The 19,330-nt window shown below is 42.4% G+C and overlaps 1 protein-coding gene across 1 annotated transcript in view; it reads right to left on the bottom strand.

Moving 5' to 3' along the window:
- The window catches only part of SYT10 (synaptotagmin 10), a 165,303-nt gene that overhangs the window by 5,903 nt on the left and 140,070 nt on the right, over nt 1-19,330 (bottom strand). Inside the window, exons 4-5 of the mRNA XM_040345577.1 lie at nt 9,792-9,912; nt 39-210 (exon numbers count right to left, since the gene is read on the bottom strand). Of these exons, the coding sequence (XP_040201511.1) occupies nt 39-210; nt 9,792-9,912 (293 nt within the window). The remainder of the gene's footprint in view (nt 1-38; nt 211-9,791; nt 9,913-19,330) is intronic.

Raw genomic sequence — 19,330 nt, 5'->3', positions numbered from 1 at the left:
CCTAGTCAAAGGTCAAACTCAGAGGCCAAGATACTAACCTGTCATAATCCATGACGGCTATAGAAAGGCTGACCTGGTCCATGTTCTCTGGAGGGATGTCGAAGATGATGGCCTCATTATAGACAGGGTTTAATGTGTTCTTTTTTGTGGTGGTTTTCCTTTTTTTCAGTCTCCGCCCTTCACACATTAAGGAGACTTTGACATAGGGATCTAAGAAATACAAATATTATCTGTGAAATGTCTGGTATACAACCTCCAAACATGAAACAGCAAACACATTGGTCAAGTTTGATTTCGTTTTACATTTTGGAACATGGAAATCATTTTTAAAGCATTAAACACCAGGCAAATAGCTAACTACGCAAATAAAATACATGTTAGGAAATTGTCTTTTCTGCCAAATGATTTATATGTGGTGCTTCTACGTCCCCTGAAGACGTTTATTTTTAATGAAATGCGTTGGACAAAGCAAGTAGTCTGACATCATCCTGTTTTCGCACATGCACACTGGGTGCCAATGTGTATTGCTTGCCAATTTGTATGTACACTGTTTGCTCTATGTGAGTACACTCGCTGATGCACGCTACTTGTTGACAATAAACTGGAATTATCAAATGGTATTATACTATACTATATTACCCTTTGATCTTTAATTTCATGGTCTGTGCTGGATGAGAGGACATTTTGGAGTGGGTACCTTGGGAGGTCTTGTGAGCCAAACGAGTGTGAGCCATGCAAATGATAACAAGCGTTGTTTGACCTCCAGTATTAAGGGGTCAAACATCATAATAAGGAGTTTTGCTGTCTTTTCTGGAGATGGTGAAAGACTTAATGTGTAATGCCCTGTACACACGATCGGAATTTTCGACCATGTGTATGCCCCATCTGACTTTTTTCATCGGAAATTTCTGAGGAATTCTGTCAGAGTTTAGATAGAGAACATGTTCTATTTTACTCCAATGGAATACCGACAGAATTCCTATGTGATTTTGGCCGGTCAAAAGTCCGACCGTGTGTACAGGGCATTAGTAAACCCTGCTATCATTTTCAGCGAAGGTGCCATCTTTGCCTCCGTTTAATCTACAAATGCCATGATGCTGTACATGTGATCAGTTATGGCACCAGTCATTGGATGGTTTGATAGTTTGGTTGAGAGCACAACCAATGGGAGTGTTACATTTCCGGCACGTGCCAGAAATCTGTCTGGTAGGGCAGGTGGCCTATTTGCATTTATTTTTTTCTCCTGAAGTTCCACTTACAGCTCCCCTTAGTATATGACCTGACAACAAGAGGAGAAGCAGTACACTGCTCATCTTATGTAAAGCCTCGTACACACGACCGAGGAACTCGACGGGCGAAACACAACGTTTTCCTCGTCGAGTTCCTTGTTAGGCTGTCGAGGAACTCGACAAGGCAAGTTTCTCAATTCCCGTCGAGGAAATAGAGAACATCAGGGGTCAAGTCCTGGGGGAAAAAGTGTGGGAACTCCCACCCAAGATCCACTCCCCCACCAAAAAAAAAAATGATACCCTCATATGCATAATTACTAAACCGCATATTTTTTTTTTTAAACAAGTTCTTTCTAAATCCTGCGATAACTCGCGGCAGACCTCAGCAATATCTCCTTGGAACAATGACAAAAGCTCCCAGGAGACATTGCGGCATCGAGGAAGTGACCCGCACACTACCCCATGAATCCATATACAGGAAGCGGCCAGTAACATAAAGGATTACTAAGGTTCGCCTGCCCCTGACAGTGACTCCAGCTGGGCATCGCCGCTTAGTGAAGGATTGGCTCGGGCGGCTCGGCTGCTTGAGGCTGCTCTAGTCCTGCAAAGGGAACTGCGTTCCCGCTGTGAAAAAAGTGCAGGAACTCCGTTCCCACGCGTTCCCGCAGGACTTGAGCCCTGGAGAACATGATATCTTTTTGGCTCGTCGAGTTTCTCGACAGTTTCCTCGACGAAAATGTACACACGACCGGTTTCCTCGGCAAAAAAATATCTCCCAGCAAGTTTCTTGCTGGTTTTTGCCGAGAAACTCAGTCGTGTGTACGAGGCCTGAGGCAAGACCAACCAAAGAAATTACAAAAAAATAAAAAATTATGAAAATATGTGAAAACCTGCTGCTACTCTGATAATCAAAGACTTCCGAAGTGTAACAAAATATAAAAAAGTAGCGCTGAGTTCTAAAGTGATTATCTCATACCAATGTGCAAAAAATCTTAAAATTGAGTAATAAATTCTAAAATCTGCAATTCATATAGAAAATACATAAAGTAGTATGTGCATAAAGTGACATAACAAGTAATTAATAATTCAAGTGATAAATACACATAGATGGCACTGTGTCAAATATTACAATCGAATGTGCAACATGCATATACCGTATTTATCGGCGTATACCGCGCACTTTTTTGCCCTGAAAATCAGGGAAAAATCGTGGGTGCGCGGTATACGCCGATACCCGCTTTCCCGCGCCGAGTTTGAATACTGCGCCGACATATACAGAGCACAGTACACTCGTGTATTGTCGGGCAGTCTCGGCTCCTCCCGCGCTGACGCCCTGGACGTACAGGACGTCAGCGCGAGAGTAGCCGAGCATTGCCGACAATACACGCGTGTACTGCGCTCTGTATATGTCGGCGCAGTATTCAAACTCGGCGCGGGAAACGAGCGGGGAGGACGCGAGGACGCCGCAGAAGGACGCCGGACCCGACGAAGAGGACACCCGAAGCCGCAGACGGACGCCGGACCCGACGAGGCCGCCGCGCAAGACACCAAAACTGTAAGTACAAAAAAAACTTTTTTCCACAGGATTCGGGGCAACTTTAGGGGTGCGCGCTATACGCAGGAGCGCGCTATACCCTGATAAATACGGTAATGTAAAGCAATGTCCATACACAGTATGCAAATAATAAGCATTAAAAAAGTTCAGATGGAAAGAAAATAGAAGATGTGTCCCAAGCTGGAAATCAATAGGCAGGCTTCTTACCGCTTACCGGCCAACACCATGACCATTTAATTATGAATGCACATAATGTAAATGTCAGTGTATGACAAAACGCATAGACCCGTAGCCTACACCAGTCACGGCACAGGGCTCTGAAGAAACGGCAGAGGTGGCCGTTCTTTCAGAGCACATGCACCAGTGATTTCACTGGTTGTATGTACAGTAAATATCTCCTAAATGGTGCAAGTTTAGGAGCTATTTACACTATTTATAGGTAAGCCTTATTATAGGCTTACCTTATAGGTAAAAGTCATGCATGGAAGTTAACATCCACTTTATAGCTCAAATTAGAATAATAACTGCATGTAGTTATATATTGAATAAAGCCAATTAAACTCATTTTTAAATCCAACCAGTTTAAGTGCCTGAATCTGAGATAGAACTAACCTCGTTATATCCTTAGTATAGATACAATCAGACAGGGAAAGGGAGGTGCAGCATTTTTAAACCAATCAGGTGTGCCGGCAAGAAACATGCAAACAAGAGAGGGATAGCAGAGTGCTGACTCAAAAGCCTGCTTCTGCTCATTTACTGTCCAATCACAGCCAGGCTGAATTGGTTAAGGCTGCAGAAAAACCTATCACCGGCTTGGCTATATCTCAGGACTTGCTGGACAGAAATGCAAATCATTCAGTAGGTAAATAAGCTCCCATAAACAGAATTCAGCTCTATAATTAGCTTATTTGTCTGGAGGTCAATTTTGAATTCAGATTTTTTAACCTTTTATGATGAATATTTTCTTATTGTTTCTTTTGTGCAGATTTTGAGACTTGTGACTGAACAACTCTAAAAGTACCATTACTCCCCCCCCCCCCCCCATTAGGTCAGAACTGAAGGGAAGAGAATGTTTATTGCAAGAATCCCATGTTAAATTACCCAACGGTGAACGCTGCCGTCCTCGCAGATAGAAAGTCTCCAGGTTCTCCAGTCCTGAATCCCCTGTAATTACCTGTATCATTGATTACGTAAATTGTTCTTGCTCCCGTGGACCTTTTCAGAATGATTTAAGTCATTTTTCTCCTTGCAGTAGAGGCGGTAATTGGATGCACTGGCATTATGTAATCAGAAATCTATTGTCAATCTGATCTTGGGCTGAGCCGTGGATGATAAGTTTTTCATCTCTTATTATCTTTTGGTTCCTTCGCTTTCCGCTAACACTTGCGTGCCATTGGAAAAGGTTTTTCAAGTTTTTATTTTATTTAGCTTGTGAAGTTTAAAGGGAACTAATTACACGGCAAAATAACTACACTGGTAAGCCACAATGTACACAGCCATTCCATTACACATTTACAGTTGTGCTCATAAGTTTACATATCCTGGCAGAATTTATGATTGCTTGGCCATTTTTCAGAGAATATGAATTATAACACAAAAACTTTTCTTTCACTTATGGTTAGTGTTTGGCTAAAGCCATTTATTATCAATTAACTGTGTTTTTAAATTTATAATGGCAACAGAAACAACCCAAATGACCCTCATCAAAAGTTTACATACCCCAGTTCTTAATACTGTGTATTGCCCCCTTTAACATCAACGACAGCTTAAAGTCTTTTGTGGTATTTGTGGATGAGGCTCTTTATCTTCTCAGATGGTAAAGTTACCCATTCCTCTTGGCAAAAAGCCTCCAATTCCTGTGAATTCTTGGGCTGTCTTGCAAGAACTGCACGTTATGAGATCTCCCCAGAGTGGCTCGATGATATTGAGGTCAGGAGACTGAGATGGCCACTCCAGAACCTTCACTTTTATTCTGCTGTAGCCAATGACAGGTCAACTTGGCCTTGTGTTTTGGATCATTGTCATGTTGGAAGGTTCAAGTACGTCCCATGCGCAGCTTCCTGGCTGATGAATGCAAATGTTCCTCCAGGATTTTTTGATAACATACTGCATTCATCTTGCCAACAATTTTGACCAAATTTCCGGTGCCCTTGTAGCTCACACATCCCCAAAACATCAGCGATCCACCTCCGTAGCCTTTCATCATAGGCCTTGTTGACTCCTCTCTAAATGTAGCATTTATGGTTGTGGCCAACAAGCTCAATTTTGGTCTCATCACTCCAAATGACTTTCCCCATGACTCAAAATCCAGAAACGTCAGTGCAGCACTGGATGAAAGATGCAAGGGTCTGTCAGGAGTCCAGAAACGCATTGACCTTTTGTACACAATTGTATTGCTTACAAGTGCCCAGTAAGCAAGTGGTTAATTGTTATATTTTAACTATTTTTTTTTATTTAATGTTTTTTCACTTTTTTTATTTAATTACATTAAATGTATTTATTTTATTGCTTTCCTAATCATTTAAGTGCCCATTACAAACCACCAACTGTTGTTTAAGTGTATAGACGCCCATTGAAGGCACACCCCATGCAATTGATAAAGTAATTATTCAAACCTCTGATCTTTCCCCTGCTGAAATTCCTGCTTAGAAGTGTAACTTTTTCTCTTAACACACCAGTCTACTTGAAACAGATATTTAGGGCTGATTTACACCAGATGCAGGCCATTGTGCATTTTTTACTCTGCATCAAAAACACAGGGACAGTGTTTAACATGGATTCCAAAGGCCCTCGTTTACACCAGTGCAGTGCATTCCAATGCAGTCAACAAAAGTAGAGCATGTTGCATTTTCTTTGTGTGGAGTACATCTACCGGAACACACATGTCCTCAACTGTCCTTAACCACTTGCCTACCGGCGTATAGTAAAATGACGGCGGCAGGCGCCCACCATTTCTCCGGGTGGACGTCATATGACGTCCTTGTTTTCCCGGTATTCTGGCAAGCTCGCATCACTGTGTACTCAATGCGAGAGGAGAACTGATTGTATGTTTCTTGTATGTAGGAACAACGATCGGTTTCCTCCTCTCATCAGTCCCCTCCCCCTACCGTTAGAATTACTCCCTAGGACACACAATTAACCCCTAATTGCCCCCTTAGTGTTAACCCCTTCCTTGCCAGTCACATTTATACAGTAATCAATGCATTTTTATAGCACTGATCGCTGTGGTAATTGTGAATGGTCCCCAAATAGTGTCAAAAGTGTCCGATATGTCAGCCGCAATGTCACAGTCATGATAAAAATCGCAGATCGCCGCCATTAGTAGTAAAAAATAAATAAAAAAAATGACGTATCTATCTCCAATTTTGTAGACGCTATAACTTTTGCGCAAACCAATCAATATACGCTTATTGCTATTTTTTTTACAAAAAATATGTAGAAGAATACATATCGGCCTAAACTGAGAAAAAACGTTTTTTTTTTTGTTTTTTTATGTGATATTTATTATAACAAAAAGTCAAAAATATTGTGTTTTTTTTTCAAAATTGACGCTCTTTTTATGTTTATAGCGCAAAAAAATAAAAAATACAGAGGTGATCAAATACCACCAAAAGAAAGCTCTATTTGTGGAAAAAAAAATTATCAAAATTTAATATGGGTACAACGTCGCACGACCGCAACATTGTCATTCAAAATGTGACAGTGCTGAAAATTGGAATGGGCAGGAAGGGAGTGAAAGTGCCCTGTATTGAAGTTGTTAATTGAGGTGAAGAAGAAAAAGGAGAAAAAACACTTTGGAATGCACTAAAAACTCACCGGAACGCATTAAAATTGCTCATGCAAAAACGTATTCAGAATGCAGAAATTGTGATGTGAACCGGTCCTTCGTTTTTCTTTTGGTAAACACTAGGGGGCAGATCCACAGAGATCTGCACCCGCGCAGCGTATCAGAGATACGCTACGCCGCCGTATCTTACCTGGCTTTAAATCGAATCCTGGAAGAATTTGCGCCGAATTTGCGGCGGCGTAGTGTATCTCTGGCGGCGGAATTCAAATCGGCGATTAGGGGGCGTGTTTCATTTAAATGAAGCGCGTCCCCGCGCCGAATGAACTGCGCATGCTCCGTTTCTAAATTTCCCGCCGTGCATTGCGCTAAAGGACGTCGCAACAATGTAATTTTTTTTAACTTAGACGTGATTTACGTCCATCCTGATTCACGGGCGACTTACGCAAAAAAAAAAATTCAAATTTCGACGCGGGAACGACGGCCATACTTAACATGGCAAGTCTAACTATACGCCGCAAAATAGCAGCTTTAACTATACGCCGGAAAAGGCCGACTAGAGACGACGTAAGAGAATGCGACGGCCGCGCGTATGTTTGTGGATCGTCAGAAATAGCTAATTTGCATACCCGACACAGAAAACGACGTGAACGCCACCCAGCGGACGCCAAAGTATTGCATTTTAGATCCGAAGGCGTACAAGGACGTACACCTGTCGGATCTAACCCAGGTGCCGTTGTATCTTGGTTTGAGGATTCAAACCAAAGATACGACGCAGGTAATTTGAAAGTACGCCGGCGAATCAGTAGATACGCCGGCGTACTCTGTCTGTGGATCTGCCCCTAGATTGTTAAATCTCCTTACAGTTTTTTCTCCATACCTGCTGTGCCCATTATGAAGGGTTCCAACTCTCTCTCTGCTAAAAAATAAAATAATCCCATTTTAAAATGGTGGAGAATGTAACAGGAAGAGCTGGAACACACAACAATTGGTGGGGACACCCAAAACTTCTAGGTGAAAGAAAGGAGAATCGGAAGTTATGTCAGGGAGATCTTACTTTTGGTAGATAACATCCAAGGAACTGACCAAGAACACTGGGCTCCACCTGTTACTAAAATATTATTTTGGGTGGATTGACCCTCAAACATTTTCAGTTTTGTTTCTTGTTATAGAGAGTTCTAGATTTTAGCATAATTTGCACTTAAAGCGGAGGTTCACCCTAATTTTCAACATTACTTTATCCATATCCTTGCAACATTTATATACACATATGCCTAACCTTTTTTTTCCCCGGCTCTAATTACCTTGAATCAGCTGTCTGAATTAGGACTTCCGGGTTTTCCTCCCACGGGAGTAGGCGTATACTTTGCTTTCCCTGGCGGCGCTATGTATGCTGGGGGGTCTCCACAATGTCTCCTGGGAGAAAAGTGTCATGCTTCCTAGGAGACAAAGCGCAGGGCCGGCCAGTGAAATTTCTCGAGAAACCGCTACCCGGAAGTCCATGCTTGTGGGCTTCAGAATGCCCACAAGCAAAATGGCAAATCCCAGTATCAGTTTATATAAGTGCTTCTTTTAAACGATTTTAAACAATGATTTTAATTAAAACTAGGTGAACCTCTTGCGCTGTGTTGGATAGATGGGAAAGGGAGGGAGGTGATGGGGGGCCAGTGGGTGAAAGTGGACACTGCAGCAAACAAAGAAAATCTGTCCAATACAGACAGTGAAAGTGTTTGAAAAGGGTGTATATATGTCTGCGCTGTGAATTACACTAGTGTTGGGGGGAGGGGAAAGGGTGGGGTATTGTGGACCTGGGAGGTGAAAAACTATACAGACAAAAAATAGAAGGGACCTACGTGGCAGTCTCTAGGTGCAGTCCTAACTGGACTGTGTTAAAAGTCTATAGTGGAAATTCTTCAGTGAAAAGCCAAATATATACATAAAAAAGAAAATGTAAAATAATAGGAAAAGTCCCGGATTAATCCAAGTAGATACAAAACATTTCCAAGTGGAGTAAATGGAATGGGTGGATGATTGAAAGTGAAAATAAAATCCAAATGTAAGTGGGTGGAAATGTGCAGTCTGAACAGATCCACAAAAGCATGCAGCCCACACCACAAGTGATCTGGTCAGCTTACCTCCCAGCTGTCACTTAAAACCAAAGACAGTTACCAATGTTCCAGATTCCTGTTGGGTAGGTATCACTCTGTATAATCTCGGTGATTGGTCATACATAAGGGAGAGAAAATATAAGGTGTAACCTGGTCCTCCTGTCACATATAATAAAAAAGGTTGTAGCCAAGGTGGGTAAGTATAAATGGCCATTTACGCGATGTGCCCCCCCCCCCTCTCTCACTTCTCCCTACCCCGGTTTCTTCCATTTCACCACGAGTAATCGGCTTGGAGGACACTGAGGGACTAAGAGGCTGAGACGGAGAGAAGTTAGAGAGACGAGCTCGGCGCTCGTGGAGATAGGCTTCCTTTTCTTACACGTTGTGTAAGTAGTGTAAGTGTATACTTACCCACCTTGGCTACAACCTTTTTTATTATATGTGACAGGAGGACCAGGTTACACCTTATATTTTCTCTCCCTTATGTATGACCAATCACCGAGATTATACAGAGTGATACCTACCCAACAGGAATCTGGAACATTGGTAACTGTCTTTGGTTTTAAGTGACAGCTGGGAGGTAAGCTGACCAGATCACTTGTGGTGTGGGCTGCATGCTTTTGTGGATCTGTTCAGACTGCACATTTCCACCCACTTACATTTGGATTTTATTTTCACTTTCAATCATCCACCCATTCCATTTACTCCACTTGGAAATGTTTTGTATCTACTTGGATTAATCCGGGACTTTTCCTATTATTTTACATTTTCTTTTTTATGTATATATTTGGCTTTTCACTGAAGAATTTCCACTATAGACTTTTAACACATTCCATTTATGACTGCACCTAGAGACTGCCACGTAGGTCCCTTCTATTTTTTGTCTGTATAGTTTTTCACCTCCCAGGTCCACAATACCCCACCCTTTCCCCTCCCCCCCCTCCCCTCCCCCCCAACACTAGTGTAATTCACAGCGCAGACATATATACACCCTTTTCAATGATTTTAATTGCCAGATGAGTGAGTACTAAATTGTTATATGAAACCACATTGAATGGACTTAAAAAAAAAAAACGATGGACCGCGGAACTTCTGCTTTAATATTACCAACATACCAGATGAGCCTGTGATATCCATTGCCTTCAGATTCCGGCACTTGATAACGGTGAGTGTCATTCGGCCAGCAGTAGGTAAGTAGCAAAGCGAGTACATGATCTCCCCAAGATCTACGCTTTCCTAAAAAAAAACAAAAAAAAAACACACATTTACATGAATAAATATTTGTTCAAAAAAATTGCTTTTTCCACCAATTCTTGCAGGTTTACACCTGTTGCAAGTTGTCTCCTAAAATTAATACATATGGGGGTTGATTTAAAAAAGGCAAATAGACTGCAGTTTGCAAATGCAGTTGCTCCAGAGCTTAGTAAATAAAATGAAGATTTACTTTGCAAAGAAGAAGAAAAACAAAACAAAAAAAAAAACATTTTTTTTGCTGGCAAATGATTGGTTGATGGAAGTCATCAGAGTTTCCCCTCATTTACTAAGCACTTGAGCAACTGCACTTGTAAAGTGCACATTCTATTTGCCTTTAGTAAATCCACCCCATTGCCTCTTCATTACCATCGCACTCATCGGAATTGATAGACTCTCTTAAGCCCCATACACACGGTCGGACTTTTGGCCAACCAACTTCAAAATTTGCAAGTTTTCGAATTTGTCCGACCGTGTGTACGCTCCATCGGACCAACTTTTTCGGGTTTCATCCGACAAAAAGTTGGGTCTGCGAACGGACCAACTTTTCGGCAACAAAAGTCTGATGGTGCTTTGTGTGTACAGCAATCCAACCAACTTTTGGACAAAGTGCAAATACGAATGCTCAGAACCAATGTTAAAAGCAACAAACAATAGCAGAAGTTAACCAAAGGGTGGCGGTAAAGAGCAAAAAAAAAAACATGTGATGTTAGGAAACTTTTAGAAAAGTTTGCAGAAAAGTCTGACTGTGTGTATGCTATGGGTGTGGCAGGACAAATCAATTAGGACAAAAATCCAAGGGAAATTTTGTTGGATGTCCTACCGTGTGTACGGGGCTTTAGGCTGGATTCACACTAATGCATTTTTTTGATGCATTTTGCAGAAATGCAGGGACATTTTTTAACATGGTTTCCGATGGAACATGTTCACATCAATGCTTTTTTGTGCCTCTGCGTTTTTGAAAAGGGTCAGGGACTTTTTTTCCTGCAAAAAGCAGCGTTTTGCATATAATAGAATTCAATGGACCCGCATCCAAAACGCAAGTACCGCGTTTTTACTGCGATTTTGCCACAGTTTGCAGTTTTTTTTTGTAACTGTTTATAGCTGGTTGCTAAAGGAAATGTAAAAAAATTAAAATTGGCGGCTAAAAAAAATAAAAAACGCAAATCGCTGTAAAATCGTGGTAAAAACGTGTGTCGAAAAACGCAGCAAGCACCGCAAAAAGCACTGCAAAAAAACGCTCAAAAGCAACATGCATAGGTGTGAATCCAGCCTAAAGAACTCCTTTTTTTTCCCGTTCAACCCAGAGAGTTGAATGAAAAAAACTGACAGCTCAGGTCGAAACTGCTGTACTAACTATTTGATGTCAGTATAGCGATCTCCCCTGCTGAGCTGTTCTGAAAGGGGGATGGCCCTCCAGCTAGAACACTTCGGTCAGCGCTCTCAGACATCGTCTGAAAGTGCTGGTCGGCAGACCTTTTTGGTTATGACCCTTCGACAGAAGCCCACTGAACAGTTGGTTTCCGTAGGGCCGCAGGTTGAACGTTGGCTGGTTTCTATTGAATGCCACCCGACATTCGGCCATGTGTACAAGGCTTTACACTACTACATGCTTTACTGACTAAATTTGCCCTACACCTTACACATTGCTCCTCCAGTAAGATCAATAGATTTTTTATTTTTTTTCACTTATTGGACAAATGTAATACATCACTTGTTTAGTATATTCAACAGACCAAGTTAGACCAAATAAGAGAAGCTAATTGTTAGGGTTTACATTAGGGTGACCAGATGTCCCCGGTTTCCGGGGACAGTACCCAGACCAAGTCCGTCCCCGGTGGTCTGCCTATGTAAACAAGGCAGTTCGCCGTTCTGTCAGTATGGAAGACATTGATCCCGTGTTCCTGCAAAGTAAAGCAGGAACACAGGATCTATGCCCTCCCTTAGTCAAAACACCTCCCCCACAGTGAGAAAACACTGGTTAGGCACACATTTAACCCTTTGATTGCCCTAGATGTTATCCCCTTCCCAGCTAGTGTCATTAGTACAGTAACAGTACATATTTTTAGCACTGATCACTGTATTAGTGTCACTGGTTCTTACAAAGTGTCAAAAGTGTCACTTAGTGTCCAATTTGTCTACCGCAATATCGCAGTCCCGCTATAAATCGCTGATTGCCGCCATTACTAATAAAAAATAAATATGTCCCCGGATTTCATTTAAAAAATCAGGTCACCTTAGTTTACATACCCTTTAAGAGAGAAAGAGAGTAATTGTACGGAGCATCCAAGAGCTCCCTCTTATGGCAAAACTACAGATCTTTAAACTTATTACAATATCAAAAAATATGAAAAAGCAAGAATGTAAAAATATGAAATACAGTTGCAAGAAAAAGTATGTGAACCCTTTTGGAATGATATGGATTTCTGCACAAATTGGTCATAAAATGTGATCTGATCTTCATCTAAGTCACAACAATAGACAATCACAGTCTGCTTAAAGCGGGGGTTCACCCTTAGAGGGCACTTTTCCCCCTTAGATTCCTGCTCGTTATTACTAGGGGAATCGGCTATTTATTTTAAAATATGTGCAGTACTTACCCGTTTACGAGACGCATCCTCTCTGTCGCTTCCGGGTATGGGCTTCGGGAATGGGCGTTCCTTCTTGATTGACAGGTTTCCGAGAGGCTTCCGACGGTCGCATCCATCGCGTCACGATTTTCCGAAAGAAGCCGAACGTCGGTGCGCAGGCGCAGTATAGAGCCGCACCGACGTTCGGCTTCTTTCGGCTACGAGTGACGCGATGGATGCGACCGTCGGAAGCCTCTCGGAAGAATGTCAATCAAGAAGGAACGCCCGCTCCCGAAGACCATACCCGGAAGCGACGGAAGAAGATGCAGCTCGAAAACGGGTAAGTACTGCACCTATTTTAATACAAATAGCCGATTCCCCTAGACCGAACGAGCAGGAATCTAGGGGAAGAAAAAAAAAATTTTTAGAAATGGGTGAACTCCCGCTTTAAACTGATAACACACAAAGAATTAATGGTTACCATGTTTTTATTGAACACACCATGTAAACATTCACAGTGCAGGTGGAAAAAGTATGTGAACCCTTTGATTTAATAACTGGTTGAACCTCCTTTGGCAGCAATAACTTCAACCAAACGTTTCCTGTAGTTGCAGATCAGACGTGCACAACGGTCAGGAGTAATTCTTGACCATTCCTCTTTACAGAACTGTTTCAGTTCAGCAATATTCTTGGGATTTCTGGTGTGAATCGCTTTCTTGAGGTCATGCCACAGCATCTCAATCGGGTTGAGGTCAGGACGCTGACTGGACGACTCCAGAAGGCGTATTTTCTTCTGTTTAAGCCATTCTGTTGTTGATTTACTTCTATGCTTTGGGTCGTTGTTCTGCTGCAACACCCATCTTCTGTTAAGCTTCAGCTGGTGGACAGATGGCCTTAAGTTCTCCTGCAAAATGTCTTGATAAACTTGTGAATTCATTTTTCCTTCGATGATAGCAATCCGTCCAGGCTCTGACGCAGCAAAGCAGCCCCAAACCATGATTCCCCCACCACCATACTTCACAGTTGGGATTGGGTTTGTGTGTTTCTTCCAAACAACTCAACTGTGGTTTCATCTGTCCACAGAATATTTTGCCAGTACTGCTGTGAAAAAAACAGGTGCTCTTGTGCAAACTGTAAACGTGCAGCAATGTTTTTTTTGGACAGCAGTGGCTTCCTCTGTGGTATCCCCCCATGAAATCCATTTTTGTTTAGTGTTTTACATATCGTAGATTTGCTAACAGGGATGTTAGCATATGCCAGAGACTTTTGTAAGTCTTTAGCTGACACTCTAGGATTTTTCTTCACCTCATTGAGCAGTCTGCGCTGTGCTCTTGCAGTCATCTTTACAGGACGGCCACTCCTGACGGCCGGAGAGTAGCAGCAGTGCTGAACTTTCTCCATTTATAGACAATTTGTCTTACCGTGGACTGATGAACAGCAAGGCTTTTGGAGATACTTTTATAACCCTTTCCAGCTTTATGCAAATCAAGAATTCTTAATCATAGGTCTTCTGAGAGCTCTTTTGTGCAAGGCATCATTCACATCAGGCAATGCTTCTTGTGAAAAGCAAACCCAGAACTGGTGTGTGTTTTTTATAGGGCAGCTGTAACCAACACCTCCAATCTCATCTCATTGATTGGACTCCAGTTGGCTGACACCTCACTCCAATTAGCTCTTGGAGATGTCATTAGTCTAGGAGTTCACATACCTTTTCCACTTGCACTGTGAATGTTTACATGATGTGTTCAATAAAACATGGTAACATAAAAAAATGTGTGTGTTATTAGTTTAAGCAGACTGTGATTGTCTATTGTTGTGACTTAGATGAAGATCGGATCACATTTTTGACCAATTTGTGCAGAAATCCATATTATTCCAAAAGGGTTCACATACTTTTCTTTGCAACTGTAATTGGGTTCAAAATGCTAAATCAAATGCTAAATCAATTGCTGAGCATATACTTTTCCTTCTATTTGTGAATTAAAGCAGAATTCCGACATAAAGAGGTAAAAGGCAGATTAAAAGATAAAAATAACAAAACCAAAATGGAGCTGCAATAGAGATTTTTCCACTTTCAACCCGCTTCTTCTGAGCGTAGATCATTCTGGATCAGCCTGTGATTGGATGGTAAAATAAGAAGCAGCTGTGATGAGCTCATTTTCCTGTCACTCTGCTCTCTCCAGCAATCAGAATGCTTCTTGCCAGCACATGAACTAATTTGCTATTTGTACTGCTCCTCACGTCCCTCAGTCTAAGCTCTTCTGTACAGAGATTGCAAGAGGTTGTTAGGAGGTCGAATTCGGCACTTACACTGCTTCTGTTTAAAAATACATTTATAAATGTTCTAAAGATCACAGGGTTGTATTAATTTGTGTCTTTTATATCATCCTGGAGTTCAGCTTTAGGCTAGGTTCACGGTGCTGTAAATTTAAAATCGCTGTAAAATTGCGATTTTACCATGATTTTGCGGCTGCGTTTTTGTCGCGAATTTGCCGCGATTTTGCGGCCATGATTTCAGGAAATGCCAGTCTATAGAGCTGAATTTGCATCGCACGCAGATCAAACTCGCACAGGACCCTTTTTTCCCCACAGATTATATTCGCAACGCACTGATGTGAATGGCACTAATGGAAAACAATGTTATTTTAATGACTTGCGAATTTGAGCAATCGCAACTGCTCAAATTCGCAAAAGAATTCGCAGCAGTGTGAACCAAGCCTTAATAAAATCCTGCATTTTAATCAGCACTCTTGTTCTGCAGATACCAGCCATCCAATCAGCTGGTAGAAGCAATCACAGAAACAAATTGTCAGGAAATCCCCTCTGTTACCTCATGTAGGGCTGGTAATTTGACTCTAATGAAAGTCCTGCCAAACACAGCCATTGAACTGAGGATCTGCCATAATCTGCACACGGTAAGTCAAGTATTTATAGAAACAGCTGATGAAAGTCATCAATATTTCAATGTGGACTTTGCAGAATGGCGGCAGAATAGTAACATTTCTCAATGATGTTCCTGAAAACACCCATGCCCCTGAATATCGTTTAGCCCTAATGCTAAAAGCTGAATTCCAGGAATGCATTGCAGGAGTTCCAGCCGCCCCCACCAAAAAATGTAAAGTCAACAGCAACAAATACTATAGCTACTGACTTTTAATAGAAGGACACTTACCTGTGCAGAGATCCTGCGATGTCGGCACCCCAGCCAATTTTTCAATCGGCTCTCAGGTGCTGCTGCCATTCCTTGTGAGGGAAACTGGCCTTGCGGCTTCACAGTCGGTTCCCCACTTCACATGCGATTTGTGAATGGCCCTGCGACGGTGGAAGGGGATGAATTTCTGGTGGAAGTGGGGATGAGCACCTGTCAAAAACAGGTACCCGCTCCCTCCCGAATTGTGCCATAAGAGCTTTCTTTTGGTGGTATTTGATCAACTCTGCGATTTTAATTTTTTGCGCAATTACGGGCACTGATATAGCTGGCACTGATGGGCACCGGTGAGGTGGCACTGATGGGCACTGATAGACGGCACTGATGGACACTGATAGGCGGCACTGATAGGCACTCATAAGCGGCACTGATGGGCACTCAGGCGGCACTGATGAGCACTCATAGGCGGCACTGGGCACTCTTAGGCGACACTGATGGGCACTCATGGGTGGCACTGATGGGTACTAATGGGTGGCACAGGTGGGCACTGATAGGTGGGCACTGGGCATGGGTGGGCACTGAGCATGGATGGGCACTGAGAGGTGGCACTTATGGACACTGAGGGGTGGCCCTGATGGACACTGAGGGGTGGCACTGAGGGCATTTCTGGGCATCACTTGTTTATCCCAGTGCCCACGTTGCCAGTCAGTGCCCATTTGTGAGCACTGATTGGCTTCTTTCTCATTTTTTTTACTGCCCCCTTCCCTGGTGGTCCAGTGTGGGCTTCCCTGGTGGTCCAGTGTGGGCATCCGAGGGGGGGCTGCGCTGATAAACAATCAGCGCGAACCCCCCCTGTCAGGAGAGCCGCCGATCGGCTCTCCTCTACTCGTGAGGAAGAGCCATCAACGGCTCTTCCTGTTTACATGGTGATCAGCCGTGATTGGACACGGCTGATCACGCGGTAAAGAGCCTCCGCCGGAGGCTCTTTACTGAGATCGGAGATGCAGGGTGTCAGACTGACACCCCGCATCACCAATCGCCGCGCTGCGCGCCCCCACGGGTGCGTGCCGGCATGAAATCCTGCAGGACGTCAATAGACGTCCAGTCAGGATTTCACAACCACTTCCCGGATGTCAATTGTCTATTGACCGGGCGGGAAATGGTTAAGGATGAAGCGCGAAGGCTCAGAATTATTTTTTTCCATATTTGTTCCGATTGCCTCATTTCGCTGTTGGCGAGTTAATGAAAATTTGGAGTCATGTAATATTTAGGAGGGAAGCGTCTTGCAGCAAGTGACATAATACTCGGCGATAGTCGCTGCTTACTGTCACAGCTGTCATCTGTAGCTTGTGTAACGCTAATTAACGTTATTTCAAAATAAAATGTCGCTTCCAAAAATGGACATCCCCTAGGCTTTTTTATTTCCTTTCAGAGCATTTTTTTATTTTATTTTTTTTAAATATATGAATGCCGTCATTCATTTAGTCTAATCTTACTGTAATTTGGAAGTAGAGGGTTATTAGAATGGGAACAGATTCCATTATGCACTTCTAGCTCATCTCAAAGTGCCAAAGCTGTCGTATTGTAATGTGTCTCTTGTTACTTTAATGCAGCTATAATCAGTGTCTATATCAGCAGATTTGTCAGAAGTTCGGTCAAACAGGCTAAAAATTGCCAAAAACCCCATATTCAAAGTTAATAGCGCCAGAATTGGGGTGGAAGAAACTGGAAAACATTGTAGCTTACTGATCCTTAGATGTGGTAGCTGCATTTGTTTTCTTTTTCCCCCTCTGTTTTAACCTGGTGATCTGGCCTGTAACACACCTCCTGTATTATTATAGGTTCCCCCTATTCTGGATGAAGCAGCACAGGGGGTAAATTTAGACAGCAGCAGTGTCCTTCTGGGGGGAGGGGAGTGTTAGATATACTAGCAGATTTAAATACACTAACAAATTGAAGCCGAACTCCAGCTAATACTTTAAAAGTAGTTACAGTAAACTGTTTTTTTTTTTTCTTTTGGGATAAAGGTTTTACATATATAAATAAAATATTATCGTTGTAAGAACCCCTGTCGGTGTTAAATGGTTTGTCTCATCCCTGTAACTGATACATTTTCATGAGAGCTTGTTCTTTTGAAAAACATCAGACTGCCTGGCTGGATCATCAGATGAAAATAGATGAAGAAAGAAAGACTAATATAGAAAACGACTGCAGCCCATCACATCTAGAAATTGGTAAGCTGCAATATAATAAACGTTTGGTTTTGAGTTTAATTTCACTTTACTAAAAATTTAAAAGCCAGTAAGTACCGTATGTGTTTTTGTTTTATCAAATTAAATAATATTTCAATGGAAATTGGCACTTGGGTATAGGTAAAGAAAAGAAGACTGTAAATGTAAAAAAATAAAAAATTATCTTTTTTTTCCTAATTGGAGCTCCTTGAATTATAGATGCCCAGATTAACCAAATTAAGCAGCATTGGTTAACTGGACAAAAACACCTATCCAATTTTTATTTTTATGACTTTTACCTTTATTAAAAATTACACCAAAAGTAACACAAATGTGTACCACTGTCGCAGAAAACATCACATAGAAAGTCACAACAAAATATGGCAGAAAACTGCAGAAATACGAAACTTGGTTGGCAAGTAGTAAAGACATTAGCAAAAGGTGCCCAAAGGGTGGCACTAAAGAGCTGAAAAACCACGTAGTATGTGTAACGGTCACCACCGTTTATGACCTTCCATCAACCCACGACAGCTTATCCGACACACAGACAAACCAGCAGGCACGACCCATATCCATTCCCCAGAAAATGAGACTGACCGCTCTATTCTCTGCTTCAAAATGTATGAACCCTTTTAATGGTTAGCTCTCAAGTTTATATACAGTTTTCAAGGCATGGTTCAGTCATCACAGGAACAATCAAACTCTCCACCCACCCACCCATCACACCCTGGGGGGGCTTCAATACACCTTCAGATGGCTAATTGCTAAACATTCCAGACTTTCTGTCGCCGGTCTATAATTAACATGACCTAATCACTGCACCTGAGAAGTCACATTTCTTCATTAACAGAATTCAAACAAAACACCATCACACAATGAATTCCCCTCAAACCAGATCTTTAGACAGGCGTTCTGTCTCCGCATACAGCTTGACAAGTTCCATTTCACACACAAAACAGTATTTAGCATACATAATGAGAGATCCTGGACCAGACTCAATTAGCATGTCAACAGTCTACACAGAGAGATGAGTCATAGAATAAACCAACACTTTGCAATATCTCCTGCAATATGAGCTATTAGTAATGTCCCCTGTCCTGTAATTTAGGATATCATTTCTCAGTCACCCTATGGCCCTATCGGACATAAGGTGACCCTAGACATAAGACTCCTTGGTGACGCCGGTACAGGAGTACCCCTCATCCTTCCAAAGTCTCTGTTTGTCACGGGTCATTCCGTTACATCTCTTCCCTTTCGGTGAGAGACTGACACAGGAGGGAACCCCAAACGGGTTGACTCCGAAGTTAGTCAGTAGTACCAGTCCTTCAATGCTGGTATCCATACCGTACCCCAAATAAATTGCTCCAAACAGAGCATTACTCACCCCGCCAACCTCTGCCTCTCTCAGAGAACCTGCCTGCCGCTGGGGAGAGGCCTGGACTGGCCCTTCTCCC

Source organism: Rana temporaria, chromosome 3, assembly GCF_905171775.1.
Source record: "Rana temporaria chromosome 3, aRanTem1.1, whole genome shotgun sequence".
NCBI classification, from domain to species: domain Eukaryota; kingdom Metazoa; phylum Chordata; class Amphibia; order Anura; family Ranidae; genus Rana; species Rana temporaria.
This window is presented reverse-complemented; position numbering and strand designations above follow the sequence as displayed.